The sequence below is a fragment of the Pteropus medius genome, unplaced genomic scaffold (assembly GCF_902729225.1).
Source record: "Pteropus medius unplaced genomic scaffold, Ma_sr-lr_union100, whole genome shotgun sequence".
Classification (NCBI taxonomy): Eukaryota; Metazoa; Chordata; class Mammalia; order Chiroptera; family Pteropodidae; genus Pteropus; species Pteropus medius.
Window position 1 is genome coordinate 21,663,839 of NW_024340692.1, and position 26,818 is coordinate 21,690,656.

General features: G+C 39.3%; 1 protein-coding gene across 3 annotated transcripts in view; it reads left to right on the top strand.

Moving 5' to 3' along the window:
• Positions 1-26,818, top strand: part of PCSK5 (proprotein convertase subtilisin/kexin type 5) — a 396,723-nt gene that overhangs the window by 359,793 nt on the left and 10,112 nt on the right. For 2 of the 3 annotated variants that reach the window (XM_039843681.1, XM_039843770.1), the window contains exons 28-35: positions 3,073-3,153; positions 6,919-7,002; positions 8,241-8,436; positions 13,423-13,640; positions 14,587-14,823; positions 17,743-17,973; positions 21,440-21,617; positions 25,570-25,787. In XM_039843681.1, coding sequence (XP_039699615.1) covers positions 3,073-3,153; positions 6,919-7,002; positions 8,241-8,436; positions 13,423-13,640; positions 14,587-14,823; positions 17,743-17,973; positions 21,440-21,617; positions 25,570-25,787 — 1,443 coding nt within the window. The remainder of the gene's footprint in view (positions 1-3,072; positions 3,154-6,918; positions 7,003-8,240; positions 8,437-13,422; positions 13,641-14,586; positions 14,824-17,742; positions 17,974-21,439; positions 21,618-25,569; positions 25,788-26,818) is intronic. The other variant, XM_039843837.1, reaches the window with a different exon arrangement.

The window sequence follows — 26,818 nt, forward strand, 5'->3', positions numbered from 1 at the left end:
AAATGTTGAGAACGAGTTTGTCTGCCATTCAGGCATTTAAGAGGTAGTGCAGGCCAAGGGGAAAATAGTCTGGTGCTGTGTTTCTAGCTCAGAACATCTGTATTTTATCTGGCATCCAGATGATGAAAAAGTCCAGGGAGCCAAGAGGCAGAGCACACTTGATCCCGCAAATGATTACACATCCCTTTCAACTGGACTACGCACTTTGCAAGCAGAAACCAGGCCTTGATTGCTCCTCATTGTCGAAGCACCACACCCACCCTTCTGCATTTTCTACTATCAAAACGTAGTTTTTGAAAAGAGGAAGGAATTAGTCCTTTTGAGGATTTAGCACTAATAAGGGATTCGAGAAGGAGATGAGAATGTTTCTCATGGTTGGACAAAAGCAATACAGTCAATGACATGGTTGCACTTTTCCATTTCTGTGATCTAGGAAATAAAACATACAGTAAGAAAAAATTGTTCCTTCACCGAGCAAGGTAAGACTCAGGTTCCCCAGCATAGGTTAGGCACTACTGAAATGGACAGTAAATGGGAAATGTACTCCATAAAGTCCTGGGAGTATCTAAGTTAAGGCCTACATCTTTCTCCTCCTTTTCCGTAAAAAACAAGTTTGAGGGTGTAACAGGAGAATGGTTGGTTCCAGAGTACAAGCACTAATTAGCCACACCTTTAAGATGTTGGAAAACAGATTGCAGTCACCTTGGGTCAACTTAGAGGGAGCCCAGACAAATTACAGAGTGTTTATGAGAGAATGTAGCTGTAGAGGGATACCTGCAAGCTGGTGGTATTGCTTTAAACACAGATGCACATCCAGGTAGGAAAGGTAAGATGAGACAAACTTCAGTACATTCCTTTACCCATAGTACATTCCTTTACCCATAGTACATTCCTTCACCCACACTGCTCCCCAATGGGAACAAGATCATGCTTGCAGCCAAAAACTGACTTCCCCCCATTGTCTATGTCAGCATGTACTAGAGAATTGCCTTTGCAATAAAAATCCAATTAGAGTTCACTGAGCTCTTTTAACAAGATGGCTGCCCACGATGAGAGTGACAATGACTAGAGGGCCATCATTCTTCATCAACTATCTAAAGAGTGGAAATACCTACTTCCTACTTGAAGGATGGAGATTTCCCTACATATTTGACCATACCTGGCAAATCTTCCATGCAAGATTAAGTAAAGCCAACTCTGTGTTCTCCCTGCCACCAAAAAGTCACTGCGCAAAAGTATAGATCAGCCCCAGATCCCCTGTCCCAGTCACTAATACATCATAAAGATTACTTAATCCTGTGTCTCTACATGGCAGTCACAGAAACAATATTAAGTAGGCTGCTAATGGCTTCAGCAGTGACTCAGGAATCATACAGAGCCACCACTGGTAGAAATGTTCAGGTGTGGCAGGCCACAGGTTTTGAAAGAAGATAATGGCTTCAGCTGGCTTCCTGAACCCATTGTTGGAAATAGAAACAGTTTACTCCATTACTGTTAAATCAGGATTTTCTTAAGTGGTTTTCCCCCTGGTAGTGCCGGAAAGTCCTAGGAATAATTCCTGCACATTTCCCCTGCTCACCTAGTCGCATCGTTAATTAAAACCATGTTTGTAGAGAGCTCTAATTACATATTCTGATGGTAGTCTAATCTACCAAACACAGACATGGTGAATTAACTTTCTATCTTTGACCACATCCTAACAATTTATCACTGGCCTGTCTTTTGATCTTAATTCCTATGCTCTGGAGAAAGACTGGAATCCCAGAGTCAGTTACAAACACTGAAAGCCACTCGTGTGAAAAAAAAAGTCTTAAGAGTGAGAGATATTTTGCCTAACAGTAACTGAACTTCAGAAAACCTAAAAGATGCCATGAATCTGATTTTCAGAAGGACTTTGTAGATGTATCTAGTTGCCTCATTTAGAAATGAGGACATCGTTTTTTCTTAATTAACCAATCAGAACACAGAGTGCAGAAAACACATGTCTCTGGGTAAGTAATTAAACCTTTAGCCTAGTGGTATAAAGGGGCCACTTGTATCCACTTGCACTGATTGTTAAATATACTGGAATTTTATAAGTGGGTTGTAAAATCGTTGGCAACTTGAAATTAGCTATGTTGGAAATATTTATACCCTGGAAATTGGTAAATATGAAAAAAATCAAGTTTTTTGTTTTGTTTTCCAAACAGCCATTTTACCAGTACACCACTGTTTTTGTCTCTACCAAATGATTTTACAATCCAAATTAATTACTAAAATATCTCTCCAGTGGATGTAGTAGCCTTTAGAGTTAAGCATACCTGAATTCATATCCTGGCTCTGTTCTTTACCAAATATGTGACCTTGAACAAGTTACTCATCCTCTCTGAGCCTCAGTTTCCTCATCTATAAAATGAGAATATGAAACTACTTTGCACAAGGTCATTTTGAGAATTAAATGAGAGAACACATATAAAGCTCCAAGTACATAATATGACAATAAGAGTTAATTTATTCCCTAACCCTTTTACCTGATCCAGTTTTAACACATGAAACTCTAGTAAACTTTCAAAACAGCACTCCCTAGCTCATGAAAGAAAGCAATTAGGGTGGCCTAGAGAGTAATATCGGTCTGGGAAAAGTGGTCCCTAAAAGAAGGTAGAAAATAATGGTCAGTTGGGACACCCAGTAGTCAGGCAGAGTCCTGACTTAACCAAGAATGTGTACTTGCAAAGATGTTAATAGCAGCTTTATTTATAATAACAACCAAAAAAGTGAATTATGGTTCGTGTAAATAAAAACAAAAAAACATTATAAATAATGTTTACAAAAAATTTTAATGGCAAGAGAAAATGCTTGTAAGATTTATATTTAATGCAAAATGCAGGTATTATGTATGCAGAAGGTATAAATGATTACACACATATACACATATGTAATTAATAACTCACACATTCAACATAAAAATGGAAAACCTACGAGCCAAAGTACACACAGTAGATATTTCCGAATGGTCAAATTAGAGGCAAACTTTATCTTCTTATCCTTTTTGCATTAAAAAAATAAAACACTTTATTTTTTTTAATGAAAAAGAACCTGTGCCCACTTCAAGCCCATCTTTGGTGAAGAGCCTGCTGCAGGAACGACGAAGGTGGAAGTTTCAAATCAAAAGAGGTAACAGGGAAATAAGGAAAAGGCAATCACAACAAATCAGGAGAGTCTCTGTGATGTAGAAACCAACCCACGAAGCTGGGTGGTGAGGAGCAAATGGGATAAAGAAGTCACAAGAGAGAAACAGAGAGAGGAGGGAACCACGACATAAAATATAAGTGGGTGCTCAACGGGGAAAGACTGGGAGGAAGTTCAACAGTAAAATCTTCTAGAACATTGAAAGACGTTCCTGATAAGCTAAGTAGTCATGCCTGGGAGAGGAAAGCTATCAAGAAAAGCCTCCATTTTTGCAGGTCTTTAATAGGCTGAAAAATACACCTTTTACTTTTCTAGTCACTGCAGCATGATTTGAAATAGCAAAGATTAGGGAAAAAAGCTAAATGGTTACCAATAGGAGATTAGAAAAACAAAGTATGATACATCCATGCATGGAATACTGTGACGCCATAAACAAGAATGAGGAGGTTCTTTATGTACTGATAAGAGTGGTTTCCAAAATATGCTGAGTTACAAAAAAAACAAAAAACAAACAAAAAAGGCAATGTGATAAATAGTGTGGATAGTTTACATTAAAAGGGTGGAGAAGGGATTAGAAGGGAAGCTTCACGTTACATTCCTTTTCTACATTTTGAACCATGGGAGTTTTACATATTTAATTTAAATTAAAAATAAGAAGAACCCCTGTTTTACATGGTTGAGCTGTAGTTATTTTTGAAGCACGGACACTACATTTTCTTGGTCATGGTGATTTTTGTTTTTGAGGTCCTGTTCAGCCTAGAACTTCTAGAGTAGAAAAAAAGAGAAACTATGATCAAGGTAAAAATTTACTTGTTGAGATTAAGTCACTCATCTTTTTTGATAAAGAGCTCTGGCTGAGGATGACTTTATCCATTGCCCATGCTTAATTGCTATTAACCATGTGTACAGAGCATCCTCTAGTGGATACATGAGGACATTACAAAGTTTTATACCAAGTATATCTCAGAAAAATATCGAATTGCCAGAATGTGAGATATGTATAAATACATATGTATATGTAGGTATACACATCATATTTTATACAAGTATAAAAAAATTAATTAAAGTTCATATTTTTGTGACTACATTTTAGTATAAAAATCATAAAATCAAAAGAAAATCAACCCATGGCCTAGACATATATCAATAATTTTCAAGGTGCTCAATGTCTTATAAATATTATTTTGCTATTATTTTTTGAATAACTATTCTCAGCCATTAAGTAAGAATCTTTTTCTCAGTTTCAATGAGATATAATTTACAAAATCATTGTCTAGATTAAATGTGTATAACATGATGGTTTTGATATACATATACACTGCAAAATGATCACCACAGTAAGGTTAGTTAACATATCCATCACTTCCATAGTTACCTTTTTGGTGTAGTGAGAACTTTTAAGATCTACTCTCTTAGCAACTTTCAACTATACAATACAGCATCGTTAACTATAGTCACCATGCTGTATATCATATCCCCATAATTTATTCACCTTATAACTAGAAGTTTATAGCCTTTGTCCACCTTTATCCATTCCCTCCACTCTACTCCACCCACAGCCCCCAGCAACCACCAATTTACTCTGTTTCTCTGAGGATGGTTTTTTTAAGATTCCAAAGATAAGTGAGATCATACAGTATTTGTCTTTCTCTGTCTTTCTCTTAGCATAATGCCCTAAAGGCTCATTCATGTTGTTGCAAATGGCAAGATGTCCTTTTTTTTTATGGCTGAATAATATGCCATTGCATATATATGTTACATCTTCTTTATCTATTCATCCATCAATGGACACCTAGGTTGTTCCATTTCTTAGCTATTGTAAATAACGCTGCTGTGAACATCGTGTGCGGACATCTCTTTGAGAGAGTGATTTCATTTCCTTCAGTTATATACCTCGAAGTGAGAATTGCTGGACCATATGGTAGTTCAATTTTTTATTTCTTGAGGAATCTTCATACTGTTTTCCATAGTGGCTGCACCAAATTACATTCCCATCAACAGTGCATGGAATGTTCCATTTCTCCACATTCCTCGACAGCACTTGTTGTCTCGTCTTTTTTGATAACAGCTGTTCTAACAGATGTGAGATGATATCACATTGTGGTTTTGATTTGCATTGCCCTATTGATTAGCAAGAACTGATGTTAGCAACAGAATTGTTGCTCATCTATCTGCTGCCTTCTCTTTTGGGTAAAGTGATATTGTCAGGTTAAAAAGGCCTTTGGGAAAAGACTTGATCATGTTGAGAGTCATGTGTACTACTTTCGTGAAAATCCCATGACTAGCATTGCTCTCCTCAGGGCTAACTGAGCTCTTAACAGATCCCCCTAAGGAGAGTACATGAATAAGTCAGTATACTGGAAAACCAGGGCAATTTTTTCTCACCAAACTAGGAAACAGACTGCTACTCTGCATGGCTTAGATGGACAATCATTTATATCTCTATATTTACATCCACATCTACCTACTTACCTTTGAATCTAGTTTTCTCTATAACAAGGCTTACCAGATTATTAACTATGAGTGTCATCATGGAAACCAAGCCATGCCTCCTGCTGCCACTCCACATATAGAACAGAAGAAAAAGAAAGGGAAATAAAACAAAAGCCTCCAAAATGTGGTGGAATGGTAACAAATGAGGGAATCAGGAGAGAGAGGAAAAAGGAAGACCAAACTACCATCTACACATCTCATTTAGTCTTCACAAGTCTTATAATGGAAGAATCATTTTCTCTCATTTTAGAGACATGGAAAAGTAGGACTCTGAGAGTTTAATTACTGTATCCATGGTTACCCTACCCGTAAGCAGCACAGCTGGGATGTGAAGGCAGGTGTGACTAGAGAGCCAACTCTACCAGAGTGACTCTCAGGAAGAGAAGAAAATAATTGTACCCATTGTAACTATGACATCACAGTTAATAAATGTGTACTGATTGAGTGATGTCTTTGAGGCTGTTATATATGTCTCTGAAACCTTCCTGTGGAGTTGCTGACTTCCTGGAAAAGCCTGCCCATTGAATGCTCTTGGAAGGAAAGAGAGAGAGGAAACAGTGCTAATGTTCCCCAGGTTAATGGTGTATTAGCCTGAGATGAACTGCTTATCTACTGACTGGACAGAAAGCTTGTGGGTGGCCCCATTTTTGTGATGTTTAGCAATGATTTGGGACAAATTTAAAATAAGTTTAGGTTGCATTCCACCATGGCTACTGTGAAGAGCACAGAAACTCAAACATTGACCAATTATGAAATCTGGTTCCAAAGAACAACAACAGCAGAAAAGAAAATATGTTTCTCCATGAGAGACACAATGAATTCTCAGTTATCATCTTGGAGTGAAGAGAAGTGGTCATCTAAGAATTTGGGGAAATAAGTGATCACCTTTTACTTGAAAACTCTTTCATGCATGCATACACACAAGCGCACATTCACTCCACATATTTTGAATATATAAAAAAGTAACATTTGTTAGTTCAAATATTTCCTTAGTATTTAAGGCCATCCTGTCTCTGGAAGTCTGCAAAGAAAGTCTTGATAATCAATTGTCAAAGAAAGGGTAAGAGAAAAATAAATAAATGAATGAAATCCACACGATAGGCAATGAACAGGTACCAATATTTAGCTAATGTAAAATTGAAGCGATTCTATTTTGGGTGGGAAGGGAGACAAGATTACCCATGAGATCATTTCCAACACTGTAATACTATGAGCTTGCTCAAAGGACACTGACTTCTGGTTTCTTTCCCTACACAGACATTTTGAGAAAACACCAGCCCTGTCATTCTTCTTGTAAAACCTGCAATGGATCTGCAACCCTGTGCACTTCATGTCCAAAAGGTTAGTTTGGAGTGTGACAAGAGGTAGCAGTGGCCAACCCGACGTCTGGTAACTCACATATATCAGCATCTTTACGTAAGGGGTTTGTAGGACTTGATCTAGTTCCATCACATGTCCCTATCACAGTAGCTACTCTGAAGAAACACAGGGACCCAGATGCTGATCTATAATAAAAACTGGCTTTCAAGGGACCAAAACCAAAAGAAAAGAAAAGAAACGTTTTATATCCAAAAACATGATAAAGTTAGTAATTGATTTTGGCCACAGTATTTGTTAGGGTTTCTTGATACTTGACATTTCTAGAGGTTGCCCTGCTCTATTACAGTGTATTAGCCAAAACAAGAAAATTTAAAGTAGGAAATCTAGATGAAGATAGTCTACCTATTATTTCTTCATTTCCGATACTGAATTCAGGGGAGCAAAACAAAATAAAACAAATAAAAACAAGGGCAACAATGTAACAGCTTAACAAATTAATTGCTTCATTGTCTATAAAGACGAAACAGCAGAAATAACAACTTCCCTGAATTAGGGTGATATTTTATTTACATGGTGCATTAATATTAAGAACTAAGAATGTTATACTCTCATTAAAATGATCATTATGTTGGAATGTCAATGTTAACAGTGAGATGGGATGCAAAAACAACAGAATTTCAAATGATAAGTGTGCCATGATTCTATGCTTTCAAATATAAAAATTTAGAAACAAAAATTGAAGAAATTTTCTTGGAATTTTGGAGTTGAGGGTGATTTTTAAATTGTTTTCTTTACTAACGATATCTGATTTTTTTAATTAAAAATAAATACATGGACCATCTGTTACGTGGAAGAGTTGCTACTGTATTACTGTCCTAACAAGATAGGCTTTGGGGAACAGAATAGACTCCATCAAGCTTTGCCTATATAACTAACTGCCTTACACCAGGAAGATGGCCAAAGGTGTTAATAGATTGATCAACCGGGCAAAGGGAAGCCTTCAAAGTGATCCAGACCAACATTAGTAGGAAAGTAAAGGAAACAGGGCAAAAGCTTCCTGTTGTCAATTTCCTTTTTTTATAGATTTAACTTATCCTGCAAGAGGCAGCAGGACTAATACATTTTGGTAGCCTGACACAGGTCTTCCAGATACATAAGTCTTTGAAGCAGTTAAAAGAACCGTTGCTTCAGTCTCTGCATGTGCTGTTGGAGCAGACACATGATGACCACCTGATCTGCCTTCTTCCCTGGGTTTCTAGGTGCATATCTGTTGGCTCAGTCCTGCGTCTCCTCCTGTCCACAAGGCACATGGCCCTCAGTGAGGAGTCGCAGCTGTGAGAACTGTACAGAGGACTGTGCCTCTTGCTCGGGAGCTAATTTTTGCAAAAAGTGCCGGACTCAGCCAGAATACCCTCTCTTCCTCCACGGAGGCAGATGCTACACCAAGTGCCCTGAGTAAGTTTCCCTCTTCCTTTTTCTTCCTGCTTGCTTTCATTCTCCTCCAGTATTTTGGTGACAATTCCCTCCTATTCACCAAAGAGCTCTTCTCCCCGGTTATAGCATCTACATAAGTGCCCCTTCTTGACTAACATCATTATTGGCCAGAGCAGCCAAAACTTACAAAATGCCAGATGCACACCTGTCTCTTGTGATGACTATATGTATATATTTTTACTTTTGTGGAAATACTTTCTTTTTTCACCTTGTATTTATGATCAAGTAGTTGTCTTTTTTCCATCACCAAAGTAAGGCTATGATAGGCCTTCTTACATGTGAACTTCCTCTGCTTAAAGTAGATGAGGTATGAATCATAGATAATAAAGAAAATATCTGGTTAATTGTGTATTGATTCCTCATGGCTTCCTCAGTCCCCTGGTTTATAATTCCTTTACTCTCCCTATCAATGGTCCCACTTCCAGGATTTACCTAAAAGGGAAGTGGGAATTACAAATGGAAATGTACATCAGGAAACATTCAGTGACAAACAACAAAAATGCCAAGTAGAATGACTGAGACAATATAAGGTTTATTATCTCACCTAGTGAAACGTTTAGAAATCTAGCAATGGTTCCTTCAGTGGCCAACACTTCATTAAAAACTCACAATCTTTCCATTTTTCTCGTATATCTCCCTTAGCTTGTCCCTCCGAGCCACACTGTCATTCCCATCTGACATATCACCACCCCACACGGCAACAACCAGAGACAGAAAAGAGCATGCTTCTCCTAGTTTATCCCTTTTTAAGAGGAAAGAAAACTTCCTCAGACTTCTCTTCACATCTCATTAGCCAGAATGCATCACTTACGCCTTACATTACTGGCAAGGGAGAATGGAAATATAAGGATCAGTTTAGGCTGAAGAAGACTCACCCCTGAAAACCCGAATCAAATCAGAACACTGACAGCCAGGAAGACTGGAGACAGAGGCAAGAAATGAGTTTGGGGAAGCAACCAACAATATCTATTTTAAGGAATTAGAAATTTCATTTGCCCAATTCAAAGAAATTGATAAAATCAAGGCCCAGTTCCTAACGACTGATTTGTATCCATGACTGAGATAGATCCTGTAGGGTTCGAACAGAAGGCACAGTACTTACCTTAAGAAGCTTCCAATCTAGTGTAGAAGCTAAGCATATTCAATTCAATTCTACAAATACATATTTAGCACCTACTGGGTGTAAGAATTGATATTGGAAGCTATGTTAAGATCAACTGAGGGAGGTCAAAGCCTGCAAAAGACCTACGACCCAGTAGGGCAGGTTTATATCAATCACTGCCATACTTCTCAGAGCCTAAATACACAAAGGGCTAAGAAATTCCAAGGGGGGCGGGAAACATTAGGAAACAGCTGCTTGTTGAGTGCTTTTGATATCTAGGCACTATGCTAACTGCTTCAAATATATGGTCCATTAATCCTCACATGAATCTTCTTATTCAGATATTATTATTTTTCCCCACTTTACAGATGAGGAAAGGGGTAGCGTGCCTAAGATCACACAGTTAATTCGTGGTACTGTCAGGGTTTCAATCCAAATCTCTCTAGCACTGAAGTCCATGTCCTTCATCATTGCACAATGCCACTTTTTCATCTGGCTGAGTTATCTTTTTCTTAAATAACAGCTTTATTGAGATATAATTCACATACCACACAATTCACCCATATAAAGTATATAAGTCAATGTTTTTTAGTGTATTCCTACAGGTGTGTGATCATCACCATAAGTGATTTAAAAATATTTCTATCACTTCGAAAAAAAAAACCAACTCTATATACTTTTAGTAGTTTCTCCCTATTTTCTCCAGCCCTAAGCAACCACTAATTTACATCTGTTTCTATAGATTTGCCTATTCTTGAACATTTCATATAAACGGAATGCTATCAAGAAAATGATCTTTTGTGACTGGCTTCTTTTATACAGCACGTTTTCAAATTGTTGCTGTTTCTGAGAAACTGCCCTTTTGGGTGCGATCCATTCTAAAACAGCAACAAGATTTATAATAGGAACATAACCTGCAATGAATCAGCATCCAGGTATTCAAAATTATTTATGTCGCATTGGTGGTCACTGCTTGTTCAAATATTATATATATATATATATATATATAGAGAGAGAGAGAGAGAGAGAGAGAGAGAGAGAGTGTTATCTTTTAAACAATCACTATAATGATGTATGTTACTACTCAAATTTTTTTCATGAAAGAAAAAAATTTGAGTAGTAACATACATCATTACAATGATTGTTTAAAAGATAACACAAAAGCTAAGGTGTGCTCATTTTCACCAAATATGAACAGATTTGAAAGTCTGGTAGAAGAAAAACGGTCTTCCTTTAAGCGCTGTCACTGCCTTGGGTGTCTAAAAAATCGGCAAAGCTCCAGAACCAAAGCTTTCGCATTACATATATTTATCCAAGCCAAGCGATTTCAACATAAAGTACTTTGAATTTAACAATTTAATACTAGGGGCCATTTCTTCTAAAAAGAAACATCTGTCTTCTTAAATAAAAATAACAGCGAAGTAAAGCATTCACAGATAAGTTTTGTAAATACAGGGAGAAGACAGCAAGATAAATTATTGGACAGATCTATGTGGAAAGGGCTGCTTTTAGCAAAGTGGCTTTCTGAAAAACCTCCTCACACTGGCATCTGCCTTCCTTCCAACAAGTTTCTGAGATTCATGTATTTTTGAGTTAGCAGTAGTCTTCAAATTTGAAAAAGTTTTGTGCTGCATCTTTTCAAATGCTGTACTAAAATTGCTCATCTTCAGTGTCCAGAAACTATTCTATAGAGACCTTGGCCAGGCCTAGCATTGAAAATTCCCCAAAGCCCCCAAACTCTAAACACATGTTTGTCCTTCTGCCTGGCCAGTCCCCACCCTGAAACTACAGAGTGTGGCCAGCCTCACCGTAAATTTGTTAGCATAAGCTCTCAGGTGTGGTTGGAGGGGCCCACAATGAATAACAAGGACACTCCTACCACTTAGGAAATTCCAAAGGTTTAGAAGTTAGCTACAAAGAAGCCAGAACTCTCTTTGAGCAAGGCCAAATTTTTCACTAGGCACAGAGACAATGAAGCCATCAAATTCTCATAGACAGAAGTGATATGCTTGAGAATGCACTAGATTTCCTTAATTTCAAATTTCTCAAATTCTGTAAAACTCTTGTTCAGTATATAATATATTTCTATCCACTGTCTTGTCAAGTACATTTTCAAGGGCTTGACTTGGTTGAACAAAGTAGCACTGTCTTTGTTCTCCATCATGGCCCAAAAAATTAAGGATACTAATGTGTGAGGAAGCTCGGTCTTATCTTTCATCTGAATACTATTTCGTTCTCCCTCTTTTACCTAAACCGCTTTTCCTCTAAAACAAACAAACAAAAACAAAAAAACATTACTTTTTTAAAACATTAGACATGTGACTTTTATTCACCTCTGTCCTATGTATTCCTGACACAGAAAATATATTTGTTTACTAAATAAACATAAGAAATTAGTTACTGAAAGAATGATGTGAATGGGTAGATTAGTTAATTAAAATTTCAATTAAAGATGCTTTCTAGGAGGGGCCCCTTATTGGCTTTAGGATTCAGAGGACTTTAGTAAACTGAGTTATTTGCTGCAATTATTCACCCCTCCCTCTCTCCTTGCCCTCTGCCTATAACTTTACAGCAATTCTCAAAGAAACAGAATAGACTTCCCTGACCCTTGACTTTGGGCTGGGTTATTTGATTTGCTTTAGCCAATAAGATGTTAGCAGAAGAGAAGCAGGGGCTTAAAATGTGTTTGCCTGGTTGGACTTGCCCTCTTTTCCTTTTGTCAAAGCTAAGAGAATAACATGCCCCAGTAGTCCCGTGTCAGAGAAGATAAAGAGACGTGAAAAAGACCTTCATCCAGTGTGCACCTTGGAGTCAAGCCTCCCTCCCACAGAGTGTATGCCTGAGTTCCTCCTGTAAAATGACACGTGCCTCTCTGAAGCTCAGCCTACAGATATATGAGTGACAATGAATTTGGGTGTGTTTTGTTACACAGCACTATTATGGCAATAGCTGACTAAGAGAAAGAGAATTATAAAAAATAACTGGAAGAGGTACCTATGACCTCAAGTCCATTTTCTCTAAATTGGCTTATGATTTTCCCGCTTCTGCAAGTTCCAGCTCTTCTCTTCAGCTTTTCTCTTCCATGAAACATCATCTATACTTCTCTCATCTCCCAAATATATTTGAGAGCATTTCATATTTATTGTGTTTGCTCATCAGTGAGTGATTTCAATGGTGTGACAGTTTAATCATTCAGAAAAGTACTATATATATATATATATAGAGAGAGAGAGAGAGAGAGAGAGAGAGAGACATCAAATTCTACCTGGAAGAAGTCAAGCACATAAATATATACTCCACTAGTGGTGCTCCAAATATATTTGATACTTTATGCAAATGTTATATGTGTGTTTGAAAAAGCCATCAGTGGTTGACTGAGAACATCCAAAAGCAAAAGCGGTTTTAATTTTTTAGGAAATTAAATCTTTTGAGCCTTTTAAAAATAATTTTTTGAATTTCTTAAATTAAAATTTTTTCATTGAAAAATATATTAAATTGACTAAAAAGCATTTTCTACTCTACCATAAGACTCTAACAACAACAAAAAAAGAAATATAATGAAAATGAGGAGATAAAATAAGGAAATCAGAAGATGACTAAACTATATACAAATTAACAAAAGTTGTTTTCATACAAACCAAATTTACAAGGATGATCTCTATCTTTTTCATTTTATTCTTTCAGACTTGATTTTTTGACCACACTTCCTCAGGAAATCTGATGGATTCATTTTGATTGACAACAGCAGCAATCCTTCCGTTTTTAGTGCGAACTCCTTTGCCACCAGGTGTGAATCATTTCCTTATTTGGAAGCCTTCTCAAGCTGCTCTCTCTTCTCCCCACAGAGGCTTCTATGCAGAAGATGGCACATGTGAACGCTGTAGCTCCCCTTGCAAAACATGTGAAGGAAATGCCACCAATTGCCACTCTTGTGAAGAAGGCCTTGTCCTGGACCAGGCAGTGTGCCGGGAAACCTGCTCTGAGAGGCACGTGGCTGTGGAGGGGGTATGCAAGCATTGCCCAGAGATGTGTCAGGAGTGCATCCACGAGAAAACGTGCAAAGGTACCTGGGAGCATCCCAGGGGAGAGTGAGGCTCTGCCAAGCCACCCCAGCTGGGGCCAACTATCTGAGGGTGGGGTATCCAAGTTGAACTAGGGGAAATATTCTCCCTACCTTTAATGAAATTTATATACCTCTGTGCACATCACTGAGGAAAGTGAGGGTGAGATAAAGCCTTTCCATTGTGGATTCTTCAAGTTAACACAGACAAGAGCCCCTTTTGCATGACTTCTTCCCCACACGTGTACTGAGCACTTAGGGTGTGCCAAGCACTATGCAAAGCTACAAGCAACTATAAGACTAAGACTAGCACTCTGGCTTGGAATTTTTTTCTCTGCAATTATCTCCCAAGAAAGGCTTATTTCCTCTCCAGAATAAGAGAGACTCATTTAACTGGTGCTATCCTATCCAAAGGATTCTCTTGGTATAACCTAAAGTTTTCCAGAACTCCCTTCAAAAGAAGAGAATGACCACAAACCCACAATGCATTCTTCATACTGATTAACCATGTATATTTCATTGGTCTACCCAATCAGCGAATGAAAAATTAACTAATTCTCAACTGTTTTCTGTATTAAATAAAGCCTGAGGTGCTCATTACAACTTGAAAAAAAATCTGGGTTTCAGAACGATACCTTCAGCATTTCAGCTATCACTAGGTCTGTTACGGCACTATAATTTTCTGCACTTCCAAACGGCAGATGGTTTCAGGATATAAACCCAGCACCATCTAATTAGGCCTCCATATGTGGTCCCAAATCCCAATTCAGGGCTTGTGGGACATGGAGAATGTGCCCGTGTGGGGCAGGGACGAGGTAGGTGTACACTCAGGTCAAGTGAGCCACGGTGGTGAGGGATGGGCTGCCACCGTAGAAAGAAGGAATTCCTTTCTCTTGTCCTCCTGGTGATAACTTGTTGTTTCCCCCTCCCTCCCCACCTCCCGCCCCAGAGTGCATGCCTGAGTCCTTTCTGTACCAGGATATGTGCCATCGGTCTTGTCCCCACCGCTTCTATGCGGATGCACGCCACTGTGTTCCCTGCCATGAAGACTGTCTGCAGTGCAATGGCCCCTCAGCAGACGACTGTGACCTCTGTGCTGAGTCATCCTTGGTTCTCTATGATGGGAAATGTCTGGACGAGTGTCCAGCAGGAACTTACTATGAAACCGAGACTAAAGATTGCAAAGGTAATGATTCCGGGAACATAGTTGAACCCGCATCACAGGGAGCCTAGAAGGATTATGGGTTTCCACTGAGGCAAAGTACATTCTAGGGTTTTCACAGTTCCGGCCCCAGAGTTGTTGTTCTACCCCTTTTCCTCATATTTTGAATCTATTCTAATTTATTATTTTTTTTTAAAATGAGTCATTCATTTGCTTTGATTACGTAACTTTCGTTAGCAATGAATCATGTTGACCTTACTCACAACAGTGGCAGGTCAAAAAGGATTCTCATGTGAAGATTTACAACACAGATGACAGGCCTTCAAAAGTCACCCAAAATGGAGTTTTTTTCTTAAAACTTTAAGCCATTAAAGGTTTATAGCAGCATAAAGAGAGCTGTGTCATACAAGGTTTTCTCAGGGCCTCATATCTCCCTTCACGTTTCGCCTCCTGGACCTCTCTTCCTTCTCTCCTCATCACCCCCAGCTCCTCCTGTCCCGGGTGCCCTATTCCATCTCCCACACGACACTTCAATCCCAATACATTCAAGAAAGGATCTGCTATTATTTATGCTTCCATATATTTCAACTGAGCATGAATTCTTTGCCTCTTATTAGTTATCAGGGAACAGAAAAACTACATTCTTGCCCATTGCTAGAGGAATTCTCACGTGAATAAGAGAAGCACTTTGGAGGAAAAGATTTTTCTTTGTCCCCACTCCCAACCCCCAGTTTTATTGAGATATAATTGACATATAACATTGTGTAAGTTTAAGGTGCACAATGTGATGACTTAATATACATATATATTTAAAAATTATGACCACAATAATGTCAGTTAATATATCCATCACCTCACAGAGTTATCTTATTTTTTGGTAAGAACATTGAAGATCTACGATCTTAGCAACTTTCAAGTATACAGTTCAGCATTGTTAACTATAGTCATAGGATTCACTCAAACTACACAACTATGTAGTAATTTAGTCCCCATTGCTGCCTCCAAGCAAACACAAGATTCAGAAGCAGACCCCGTGAACACAATGAGAGCTTGAAGGTGAACTTACATGGCAGGAAAAACCTCAGGCCACCCACATCCTGGAACATACTCGAGGAAATGTTTTTGGCAGGACATGAAGATATATCTTATTCCTGAAGGCTCTCTGCTCTAGCCTTATAATCTGGATATACCCTTTTGTGTGTTTTATTTAAAGCATTCTTTAGTGTCAATGTCCCACCTGACTATGTGTGAATAAACATGCACTTGAAGATGGGCAGCTGTGCCTGTATAGCAGAAGGGGCAAAAGTGAGCATATGAAGCAGGCTGTGGAGCTGGGGGCCAGTTTCCACAAGAAGTTTAGAGACTCGGCCAAAGGCCTGCAGTGCCATCTTGCTTGTACTAGGGCAGGATCTGGGGATCAACTTCTGACATTTCTCTGGTGTTCAATAACAAAAGTAATTTGCCATATAGACAACTTTACAGGTCTCAGAGTACATTTACTTTTATTTACTTGATTTAACTTTCTCATTGAGAAAGGCCCCTGGTTGCCCATTAGAATCGACTGGGGAGCCTTGAAAAAATATAGATGCCTGGGCTCACTCAGACCAACTCAACTGTTGGAAACTAACTTGAAGTCTCTCCCTGCAGTGCTACTGCACCTTCCACCAGTCTAAAGGGAGGCTGATAGAAGTTGGCACTAGGAGAAATAGGGTGACCACCTGATTTTCCATAGAGAAGAAACAAAGGGCCTGACTTAAAAATTAAGATTTGAGTAGGTGCAGAGAAGCATCCAGAACCAAGCATTCTCCAAGCAGGATCTCCTCTAAGAAACACAAGGACTTGGGACCCATTCTGATCACCCTGAATTATCCCCTACGAGATAGACTAGACACCTCTAAAACTCCCATACCTCTCCTGAGGCACTGGGGCAGAATAGCAAGAGCTGTTGTGAAGGTCCTGGGTTCAACTCCTGACCCTGCCCTTTTCCAGTCAAGCAGCTTAGCACCTCCAGCCTCAATTTCCTGATCTAGATAAAATGAGATGATAATAATCACAATAATAATACTATGTGATAATATCACAATAATAATACTATGTGCCAATTCACACAGTGAGTGCTTATATGTGCTTTGTGCTCTTCCATGCATGAGGAACAGCAGGGGACAATACAGACAGAATCCTGCCCTTTTAGAGCTTACATTCTATTGGGGAAGGCAAATTCTAAAGAAGATAAGGCAGGCAGTGGGACAGGAAGTTGGGCAGAATAGAGTTGAAATTAGAGAGAAGGCAGCCTGGGAGATATCACTGATAAATGGAGGAAGCAAACCACGTATATAACAGGGAGAAGAAAATTTTAGGCAGAGGGAATGGCAACAGCTAAAACCCCTAAGTGGGACTGAATTGTTTTTATTGTATTCATCTAACAAATATTTTCTGAATGCCTGTTATATGCCAGGCCCTCTTATAAGCATTGTGCATTCATAAATGACTATAAAAGAGGCCTTTTTTGTCAACAGGTAATTATAATATATATTGATGCTAGTGATAAGCTCAAGGTATTCTGGGAGGGTCATTGAAGGACCATAGAATAGGAGTTATGGTGGCGAAAAGGCCACAAACCAGTGGTTTTATTATTTTGTTGCAGTTTGGATAATTATAGTAAGTCTTACTAATATTTCTGAGGTGACTGTTGCAGGAATGGGCTCTCCAATTATTACAGAAAATATGAAACAGCCTTTCTTTCTCATTTTGCAACAAGAATGCTCCACCCAGAGCCCAAGAGCTGTACCCATTTCATGGCTCCACGCTCTTGGCACAGAGCCCTAGAAATCTCTAGGCGAAAAGAGGAAGAAATGTGAATATGCTTTCCAGGGAAATTGATTCCCTAGAGGGGCACCCTGGCTCTCTCTCACTCTCTGCCTGCTGTCCCCACACCACCAACAGATTGCCACAAGTCCTGCCAGACCTGCTCATCATCCGGGACCTGCAAGACCTGTAAGGAAGGCCTGAAGGTGAACAGCCATGGGGACTGTGTGCCTCACAAGGAATGTGCCCCCTCTGAGTACTGGGATGAGGAGGCTCTGGGATGCAAGCCCTGTCACACTAAGTGCTTCCGCTGCACAGGACCCTCTGAGGACCAGTGTCACACCTGCCCGAGACACAGCCTTCTCCTCAGTGAGTCACTTTCTTCTGAGGTGGCCTTTATCTTCCCCTCCATTTGGGAAACTACCTTTCACAATGCCTGGTGCTCAATAGATACTGGTGTCTTTCTTTTCAATTTTTTACTTATGTTTGGAAAATTTTCAAACCTACAGAAAAGATGCAAGAGCGAGAACAATACAAGGAGCACTACACATATGCCCTTTCCCCACTTTACCCATTGTTAACCTTTTACCCCATTTGCTTTACTGTTCTCAGTCTCTCTCAATGTATATGCATACATAATTCACAATGTATTTTTTTCCTGAACCACTTAAGGGTATGCTACATATATCATGATCCCTTTCCCACAAATACTTTATAGTATGTATTTATTTCCTAAGAATAGGGATACTTTCTTATATAACCAAAGTACATTTGTCAGCTCTAGTGAATTTAACATTGATACAATACTTTCATATACCATCCATATTATAATTATATCAATTCGTTTTTAAAACTGGGTCTAGTCTATAGTTATGGCATTTAGATGCCATGTCTCTTTAGCCTCCTTTAATCTGAAACAGTTCCACAAACTTTTGTTTTTTATAATATTGACCTTTTAGAAGGATACAATCCCTAACCCTCCACTGGAGTTTGTGTGAAGTTTCCCCATGATTAGATGAAGATTATGCATTCTCAAGTGGAATATTGCATAGGTGATGTGTCCTTCTGGAGACACATGACAGTGATGTTAATTTTGGTCATCTGTTCAGGGTACTGTCCAATTTCTCCACTGCATAGTTATTGTTTTCCCTTGTGATTAAAAAGCAGTCTGTGAAGAGATACTTTATGAACATGTAGATATTCAGCTCCTCATCAAAATTTCCCCTTGACTTAGCATCTGTTGATTAATAAATCTTGAACAAAGTATGGCACAGTCTGGGGTTGGCCACCTTCAGCAAGAGTCACTTATGAAGTTTATTGCTAATGTGAGGCAATGCCCTCATGCTTCCAGGGATACCACGATTAGGCTTAACACAGGTATGGGAGAAAGAAAATGAAACAACACTTGACTCAACTGAAAGAAGGAGCAGTGGAGAGGTGTAGGAAAAAGAGAAGAAAGAGATGAATGTGCCGAAGACCTGGAAAGCATTAGCATCCATCTCGCCAACCTAGTAGAGTAGACCTGAGAAGCAAAACACTCAGAGGAAAAATTGTTACACCCCTATAGAATGGTGGTGAGGTGTCATCAACAATGGCACCATTCCCCTGCTAAGACATAGGGATAGCTACCCTCATGCCATTCCTGATTACCTCCCAACAGAAAACGGAGATATCAGTCTCCTCTATCCACCCAGCTTAGCTCCTCTTACACAAACCACAGTGACCTTTCTTCCCAGTGGCTACTGCTTCATACAAATATTCCAGATCTCTTACATCATCCTAACTGCCAGGTCCTTCTTTTTTAATTATCCCCAATTTAGAATGCTACCAATGATCACCTCAGTCTTCACACCGACTGGAAGATGCCTTATCACTGGTGGTCTTCTCTTAAACTAGGGATATGAACTAGACTAGAACAGAGACGTCAGCACTAGTGTGTGTGCAATCCTGCTAATAAGATTACACACACTAGTGTGTGTGTGATCCTATTAGCAAACACATTTTGTCGACTTTGACCTCTGTTTCCCTCAAGGACTGGGCAGAGGGTATGCTCAGGCCTCATCTTCTCATACTCTCCCACCCTGTCCCTCACCACTATCCCCACAAGGGTTAGGCTAATTATAAACTAGATAACTCCTCTGGAAGTTGTGGTAAACTGAATAATGCTCCCCCAAAATATGACCACATCCTAATCCTCAAACCCTGTCACCTGACATGGCAAAAAAGATTTTTCAGATGTGATTATTCAGGTCTTGATTTGGGAGGATTATTCTGGATTAACACAAGGGTCTTGATAAGAGGGAAGCAGGATAATCAAAGTTAGTAGTTCAAGGCTATGCGATGTCAGAGCAGAGGAACAGAGAGAGAGAGAAGATGTTACGTTGTAGCTGTGAAGATGGAGAAAGAGGCCCCAAGCCAGGGGTGCGTGTGGCCTCTAGAAGCTGGAAAAGGCAAGAAACAGATTCTCCTCTAGACCCTCTAAAAGAAACATAATAGCTCTATGGACCCATTTTAGACATCTGACCTTCAGAACTATAAAATAATACATTTGTATTAAGCCATTAAGATTATGGTGTTATGTTATAACAATAGGAAACTAATACAGAAGTGTTTCATATTTAGGGGATTAAGACTTCCCTCTAGTTAACCAGATACCTTAAGCTGGACAATGAACCACTGTCAACATCCACTTTTAACAAAATAGTCACCTGGCCTTTGCTAGATGCTAAAAAATCAGAGATGAATGACACAGCTCCTGCCCTAGGGTAGCTCAACGAGTCTCCCAGCACAGAGTTTGAATCCACAGCACCTCTAATAAGATTTAGCTTTTCCACCAGTGCCTATGCTTAATGCTGACTGGAGTTATGGAGACAAATTGGCATGTGGCCTTGAGTTGACCAGCGGCTCACAGTAAAAATGCAGGAGAGCCTGACTTCCTTTCAGTGAAGTTAAGCAGAGGGTAGGGAAGAAGTTGCCTCTAAAAACTACATGCTAAACTGCAAAGGCAGCAAATCTTGTTTTTTTTGTTTTTTGTTTTTGTTTTTGTTTTTTACTTTCTAATTAAACCATTCTCAATCTCCACCCCCAAATGTTAAGAAAGAAGAAAAAGGAAGAATCGGCAGCTCCGCTGGGGTTGGTGGAGGAAGGACTGGGGTGGTGTGAAGCTGAACTGTTTGACTCCAACTCATCTTGCTGTGCAGAGCAGATTTAAGGTTTTAATCTAACTTCTAAATACATGGGCAAAATAGTCTCACTGTCCATAGAACTTTCTGTCATGATGGAAATGGTCTACATCTGTGCTGATGCAACTGAGGAACTAAAGTTTTAATTTAATTTTATTTTAATTCATTTAAATTTCAAGAGCCATACTGTGTAGACAGCACAGCAGAACTGAGGGTAAAATCTATGTATTAGAAGGAACATATTCAAGGCTAGAAATAGAGTTGAAATTATGGGAACGTGTCATCACACTTTCTGCTTTCTTCAATGGAGTCTTGACTCTTGCTACCCCAGTCCCTACTTTAAATGTACTCCCACTCATGAGAGACCTGTATGTCCTCTAGCTCATTTTGACAGACTATGGTTTCTGTCCTGTCCAGCACACCAGTCCACTCTAACCTCTGTTTTCTCTCCACTCCTAATGGCCTTATGGTTGATTCTCTTTCTTGGACATTCATCTCAGGTCACAAAGATACCCTTCAGCTCACAGGGACATTGTCTCATTACGCCTGCACCCCCCTCTCTCCGTGGTACACAGTGAGGAGCATATAGAGGACGTTGGAAAATATGTGTCATACTTGATACCAAGATAGACTCTTTTTTCTTCCCTTGACAGACACTACCTGTGTGCAGGACTGCCCTGAGGGCTACTACACTGACGAGGACAGCCACCGGTGTGCCCCCTGCCACAGCTCCTGTAGAACATGTGAAGGGAGACACAGCATGCAGTGCCTCTCCTGCCGACCAGGCTGGTTCCAGCTGGGAAAGGAGTGCCTGCCTCAGTGCAGGGAAGGGTAAAATATTCAATATACTTCTCCCGAATTTAATCCCATAACCACTTCTGATCTTACTTTTAGCAAACCCATTTTGTAGATGAGGAAACTAAGTCTCAGAACACTTGTATAACCAGATTGAAGGCTCACTGCTAGTAAGGGGCAAAGATGAGAGTCCAGCCCAGGTCTAACAGTCTCTAAAGGATTCCAGCCAGTTCATACTAATGGAAAGGAAACAGGAGAAGCAAGTGACCCAGGAAGAGAACACAAAGGGTCAGATTGTCAAATAAGACTCACGTGCCAAACTTCACTAATGATTCAAAGGATACAAGCAATCACATGACAGAGATGAGGTGTTCTTCCTTTAGAAAAGTCCAACACCATGACTGTAGGTTCTTCTTCTTTCACATTAGGGTTTTTTTCTGGTCAGATTTAATATGAGAGGTCTAAGCAATGCATATAGAGCACTGATTTCACAAAGAGAACAATTTCAGTTAAATATCTCTTTAATTCTCCACTGATTCTTCAATCTGCCATGTTTCCATAAACCCATATATTACAGGTTAAATTATTATAAGCCACCCAGACACACAGATATATCCTTCTAAAAGCATTTCACAATAAGAACTCAATTACTTTTCTGCTAGGAAAAACTATTAGTGTATTTATCAGAAGGTCTGCTTACAAGCATATTTGGAAGAGGATTTGATTGGGTCATCCCTTTTTTACACAAAGGCATCTTAGTAAAGAGAAAGATTGATTACAGTCCTGCTGTTAACTCTTCCTTCCCAATGAGTAACCTAGAGCACTGAAAGTTTCTAGACCCAACTTGAAAGGCTGCCACCTTAGACTTTTCTCAAAAGCTTTCGCCCAAATTGGCACATCTCTTCAGTTCTATAACAATCACTGCTGTATGACTCATTTTAGTACTATGCACTGCCTTGTGTTTTGAGTCGCCTCATTCATTTGCTCATTCAACACATGCTTAATGAACACTGCCATGTATGTATAGGACAAAGACTTTGACCTTCAAGAGCTTATTCTTATTATACATCTCTTTTCAAAAAAATTATAAGCTCCTGGAAGAAAAACACCTATTTTTCACATGTGCTACTACAACACTTAGAACAGAGGCACACACATTAGCAGCCCTCAAAACACACCGGCCATCTAGATCAACAGAGAAAGGGCCATGCCAGACAAGAGAGGGGATGAGGCTGCCTGCCTTAGCCCTTCCCCTTCATCCAAATAAGTGCCTGAAAAAAATCTAGATTTCATATAAAGAATCTCCATCTTCCTCAAATCAAGTCACTAAATACTCTTATGCACAAAAAAAAGAAGACAATTGTTCCATGGTGTGTGAAGTTGCTCATTGGGAGGAGAGGCATGGGTTGCCATAAATCTCTTTAATGGGGAACAAATAGGGTATTAATGAGGTATGAGTAGAGATATTTAACTGAAATTGTTCCTCTTGTAAAATTCATGATCCACATGCATTGCATAAACTTCATATGTTAAATCTCTTTGCCTTGCAATGGGAGGTATGTAATTCTCTGCACCCTGTCCCAACATACACAATTATTCTGGTGTTTAACTTCAGAGCAGGATCTTAAAGGCCCCAATTACTTGTTTGTGCTTATGCACGAGATCCTCTTCAAGACTATAAGGCTCAAGAGATTTCATAGCCACCTCATGCAAAAGAGTCATCAAAGCAAGCAGTGGCACTGTACTCTTCTCTTAATCTGATCCAGTAAACTCTCCATTGTCTTTCTTTTAGCATTACCCTTTAATACTTTTTAAAACCTACTTGGTACTGATATGATACACTTTTGTTCTCACAGCTCTTACTGATTCTTTTCGTCTTCATAACATTAGTAAAGCACATTTGTACAGTGCTTTAGCATTTACATTGTTATTTCCACACATTGTGTATCTTTATATTGTGATCTGACTCTACAAAAATCCTATGAGGTTGATATTCTATTTCACAGATAAGGAAAGCAAGGTTCAAAGTCATACAGCTAGTAATACATGGTGTAGTCAAAACTAAAAATCAGATTTTTCTGACTTCAATCCTGTGTATTCCTTCTGTTTTGTTTTGAGGGGGGTGTGTTTTGTTTTGTTTTGTGTGAATTTTTGCTTTTCCCTGTTGCTTTTTCTTTTGAATCTTATGTGATCTTTATTCACTATTCAGTTCATGGTTAATGCTTTCTTTGGTTTTCTTTTCATCACCTTGTTTCTCGAATGCCTCAGAATCTCGCTGATTGGCTCATAGCAGTAATTGTTCTTCACCTAACTGTGGAATGTAAAACAAGACTTGATTTGCCACAAACTGGGCCATTGAGGTACAAGTATACTCACTCAGGTCAGTGATAGATGGCTAGGTAGAGGTAGGTTCAGTATTATCTAGCCACAGTGTTAGTTTTCAACAAGTTAGTGGAACTGAAATAAACTTGGGGCAGAGTAGGGGAACCCTAATGGGGCCAATAGTTTTGTGCAGAAAAACCAAAGGTGACTCTTTGGGTTTCTAAGATAGCTTCAGTGTGCGGAGGTCCAGAGTGCCCAAGATAGGTCACATAACCTCTAGAAGTTCATCTTTGACAATGATTCTTTTCTCTTTTCTCTTACCTGAAAACTTTTTATTTACCTTGAAATAATGCACTGCTTTGTTACAGTGGTACTTAACAAGTAAGTTCAAATCACACTGCTCCACTTTATTAGCTATTTACCCTTACGCAAGTTGTCTAAATTCTCTGAGCCTGTTTTTTACATATGTAAAATAGAATAATATGCAAATCGTAAGATTTGCTATGAGGATTAATCATAAAATTCACAGTTATCACTAATATACATTAATTACTTATAACGTGTCAGGCACTGTTCTAACAAATTTCTCAGTAATAACTTAATTTTAGGTACTTACATTAGCCCCATCCTATAGACCTGAGATGCAGAGATGATGTGTGACTTGCCTAAGGTTGCACAGCTCATAAATGGCATGGCTGGGTTTTGACCCCATGTAGTCTTGTTCCAAAGGGCAATCTCCTAATTGCCACACTCTAATGTCTCATTTTTATGTTCAATAAGGTGAAATATTAAGTTTATGAAGTTCCTAGTGTACTATCAGGTATATAGTTAAGGTATATAGTTATTTAGTCCCTAAAACTCTTTTCAATAAAGATTACATCTATTATTATGAAAACATCAGTATCACTCATGTCACCTCCAATTTCAAGATGTTATTTTTTTTAATTTTTTTTATTTATAAGCTTATAGGAGTAACATTGGTTAATACAATTATATAATTTTCAGGTGTACATTATAATTTCACATCTGTATATTCTATTGTGTGTTTACCACCCAAAGTCCAGTTTCCTTCAGCTACCATATATTTGATCTCCTTTACCCCGTCTACTTCCCCACTCCTCTCGCACCCCTTACCCTCTGGTAACCACAAGTCTATAGTCCATGTCCATGAGTCTCTGTTTATCCTGTTCATTTGGTGCTTTTAGGTTTATTCTCACATATAAGTGATATGTGATTTTCAATTTTCAAGATATTTTTTAAATTGAGAAATTAGAAGAACTCAGAGATACATTCAAAATGTTTTCCATTCCCGGATCCCATTCAATACATTTTAAAGCTTGAATTTTCAAGTGGAGAAGCATATGAGTATGTAGAAGGCAAAGGTAGTTAACAATTATCATGGTGATAAGTACTAGATCCTTCTATATGTTTTATCTAATTTAATTCTCATAAACAGAAGGGAAGGGATTGTAATACAAAATTTACAGGTAAGAAAACTGAGAATCGTTAGATTTATTAATATAATTAGTGATGAATCTAATGAGTAAAGAATCTAAAGTCACCCAGCTTGTAAATGAACTCTTTCTGAGTAACCACGATTTTTCCACTACACCCAACTTAGGAGCAAAGCTTAGCATTCAGTCTTTGCTTCCCTCCTTTGTTTCAGATATTATGCAGAAAACGCCACTGGACGGTGTGAGAGGTGTAACAAGAGCTGCAAGGCATGCCGGGGCCCACAGCCCACTGACTGCCTATCTTGCGATAGATTTTTCTTTCTGCTCCACTCCAAGGGAGAGTGTCATCGCACCTGCCCAGAGCATTACTATGCAGACCGGAGAACACGGACCTGTGAGAGATGCCACCCAACTTGCAATGAATGCAAAGGTGAGGGCGTAGTTATCATTTTGCATGTGTAAATGGAAAAATGAAAAGTTTTCCTTCCTGCTTAGCCTGTCTCTTTTTTTCACCAACTTTGGAGGTTCCTCTAGCCTGTCAACCTCGTAGCCAATCCTCTCCAGCCTCAGCACCCTCTGTTCTCTCTCAGCTTCTGCATCTGCCCTCTGACCTGGGCTGCTCCTGTACCACACTGCTGCCTCTTCAGATCCTTCCATCCTTCAAGGCCCAGATACAAGCATCCCTTCCAGGTAGTGTTTTCCACCTACTCTGTCTTTCTTCTCTACCTGTTGAGCTTAGAATCAGCCTAGCAAAATTTATTTTCATTTCTTCAGCGACTACTTCAGACATCTGCCTCAGATTCTCCCAAGCTCTGTTCTTAGTTTCAGATACTTACTTATCTGAGCAAATACAATGAGTTTCCTCTGATATTCACTCCTTTTGTTAATGAACCTACTGTCTAACCAATTGCCCATGTTTGATACCTTGAATTTATCCTCTCCTTGCCTCCTGCTCAACTCACCTACCCTCCAGCAAAGGCAAACCTCAAGGTCTGTTGATTCTCTCTCCTAACCATTTCTCTACTCAGATCTCTTTCTCCATTCTCACTTTCCTCATTCTGCATTCTCAGCATCTCTTAGCTGACTTTCTAAAGTAACCAGCATATTATCTCAGTTCTGGCCTTGCTCCCAATCCAGGTCATCCTGTACAACAGCAATCCCCAATCTTTTTGGCACTTGGGACCGGTGCTCCTATGAGAATCTAATGCCTGATGATCTGAGGTGGAGCTGAGGCAGTGATGCTAGTGCTGGGGAGTGGCTGCAAATACATATGAAGTTTGGCTTGCTTGCACCCAGCTCACCTCTCTGACTGATCGGTACTGGTCTGCGGCCCAGGGGTTGGGGAACCCTGCTGTAAAATAATGCCAGAGTAATCTCTGTAAAATCCAAATCTGCTCATTTTCCTCCATAGCTTTCCTCAAGCTCCATAGCTTGACACAGAAATATGATCATGGTGAATTC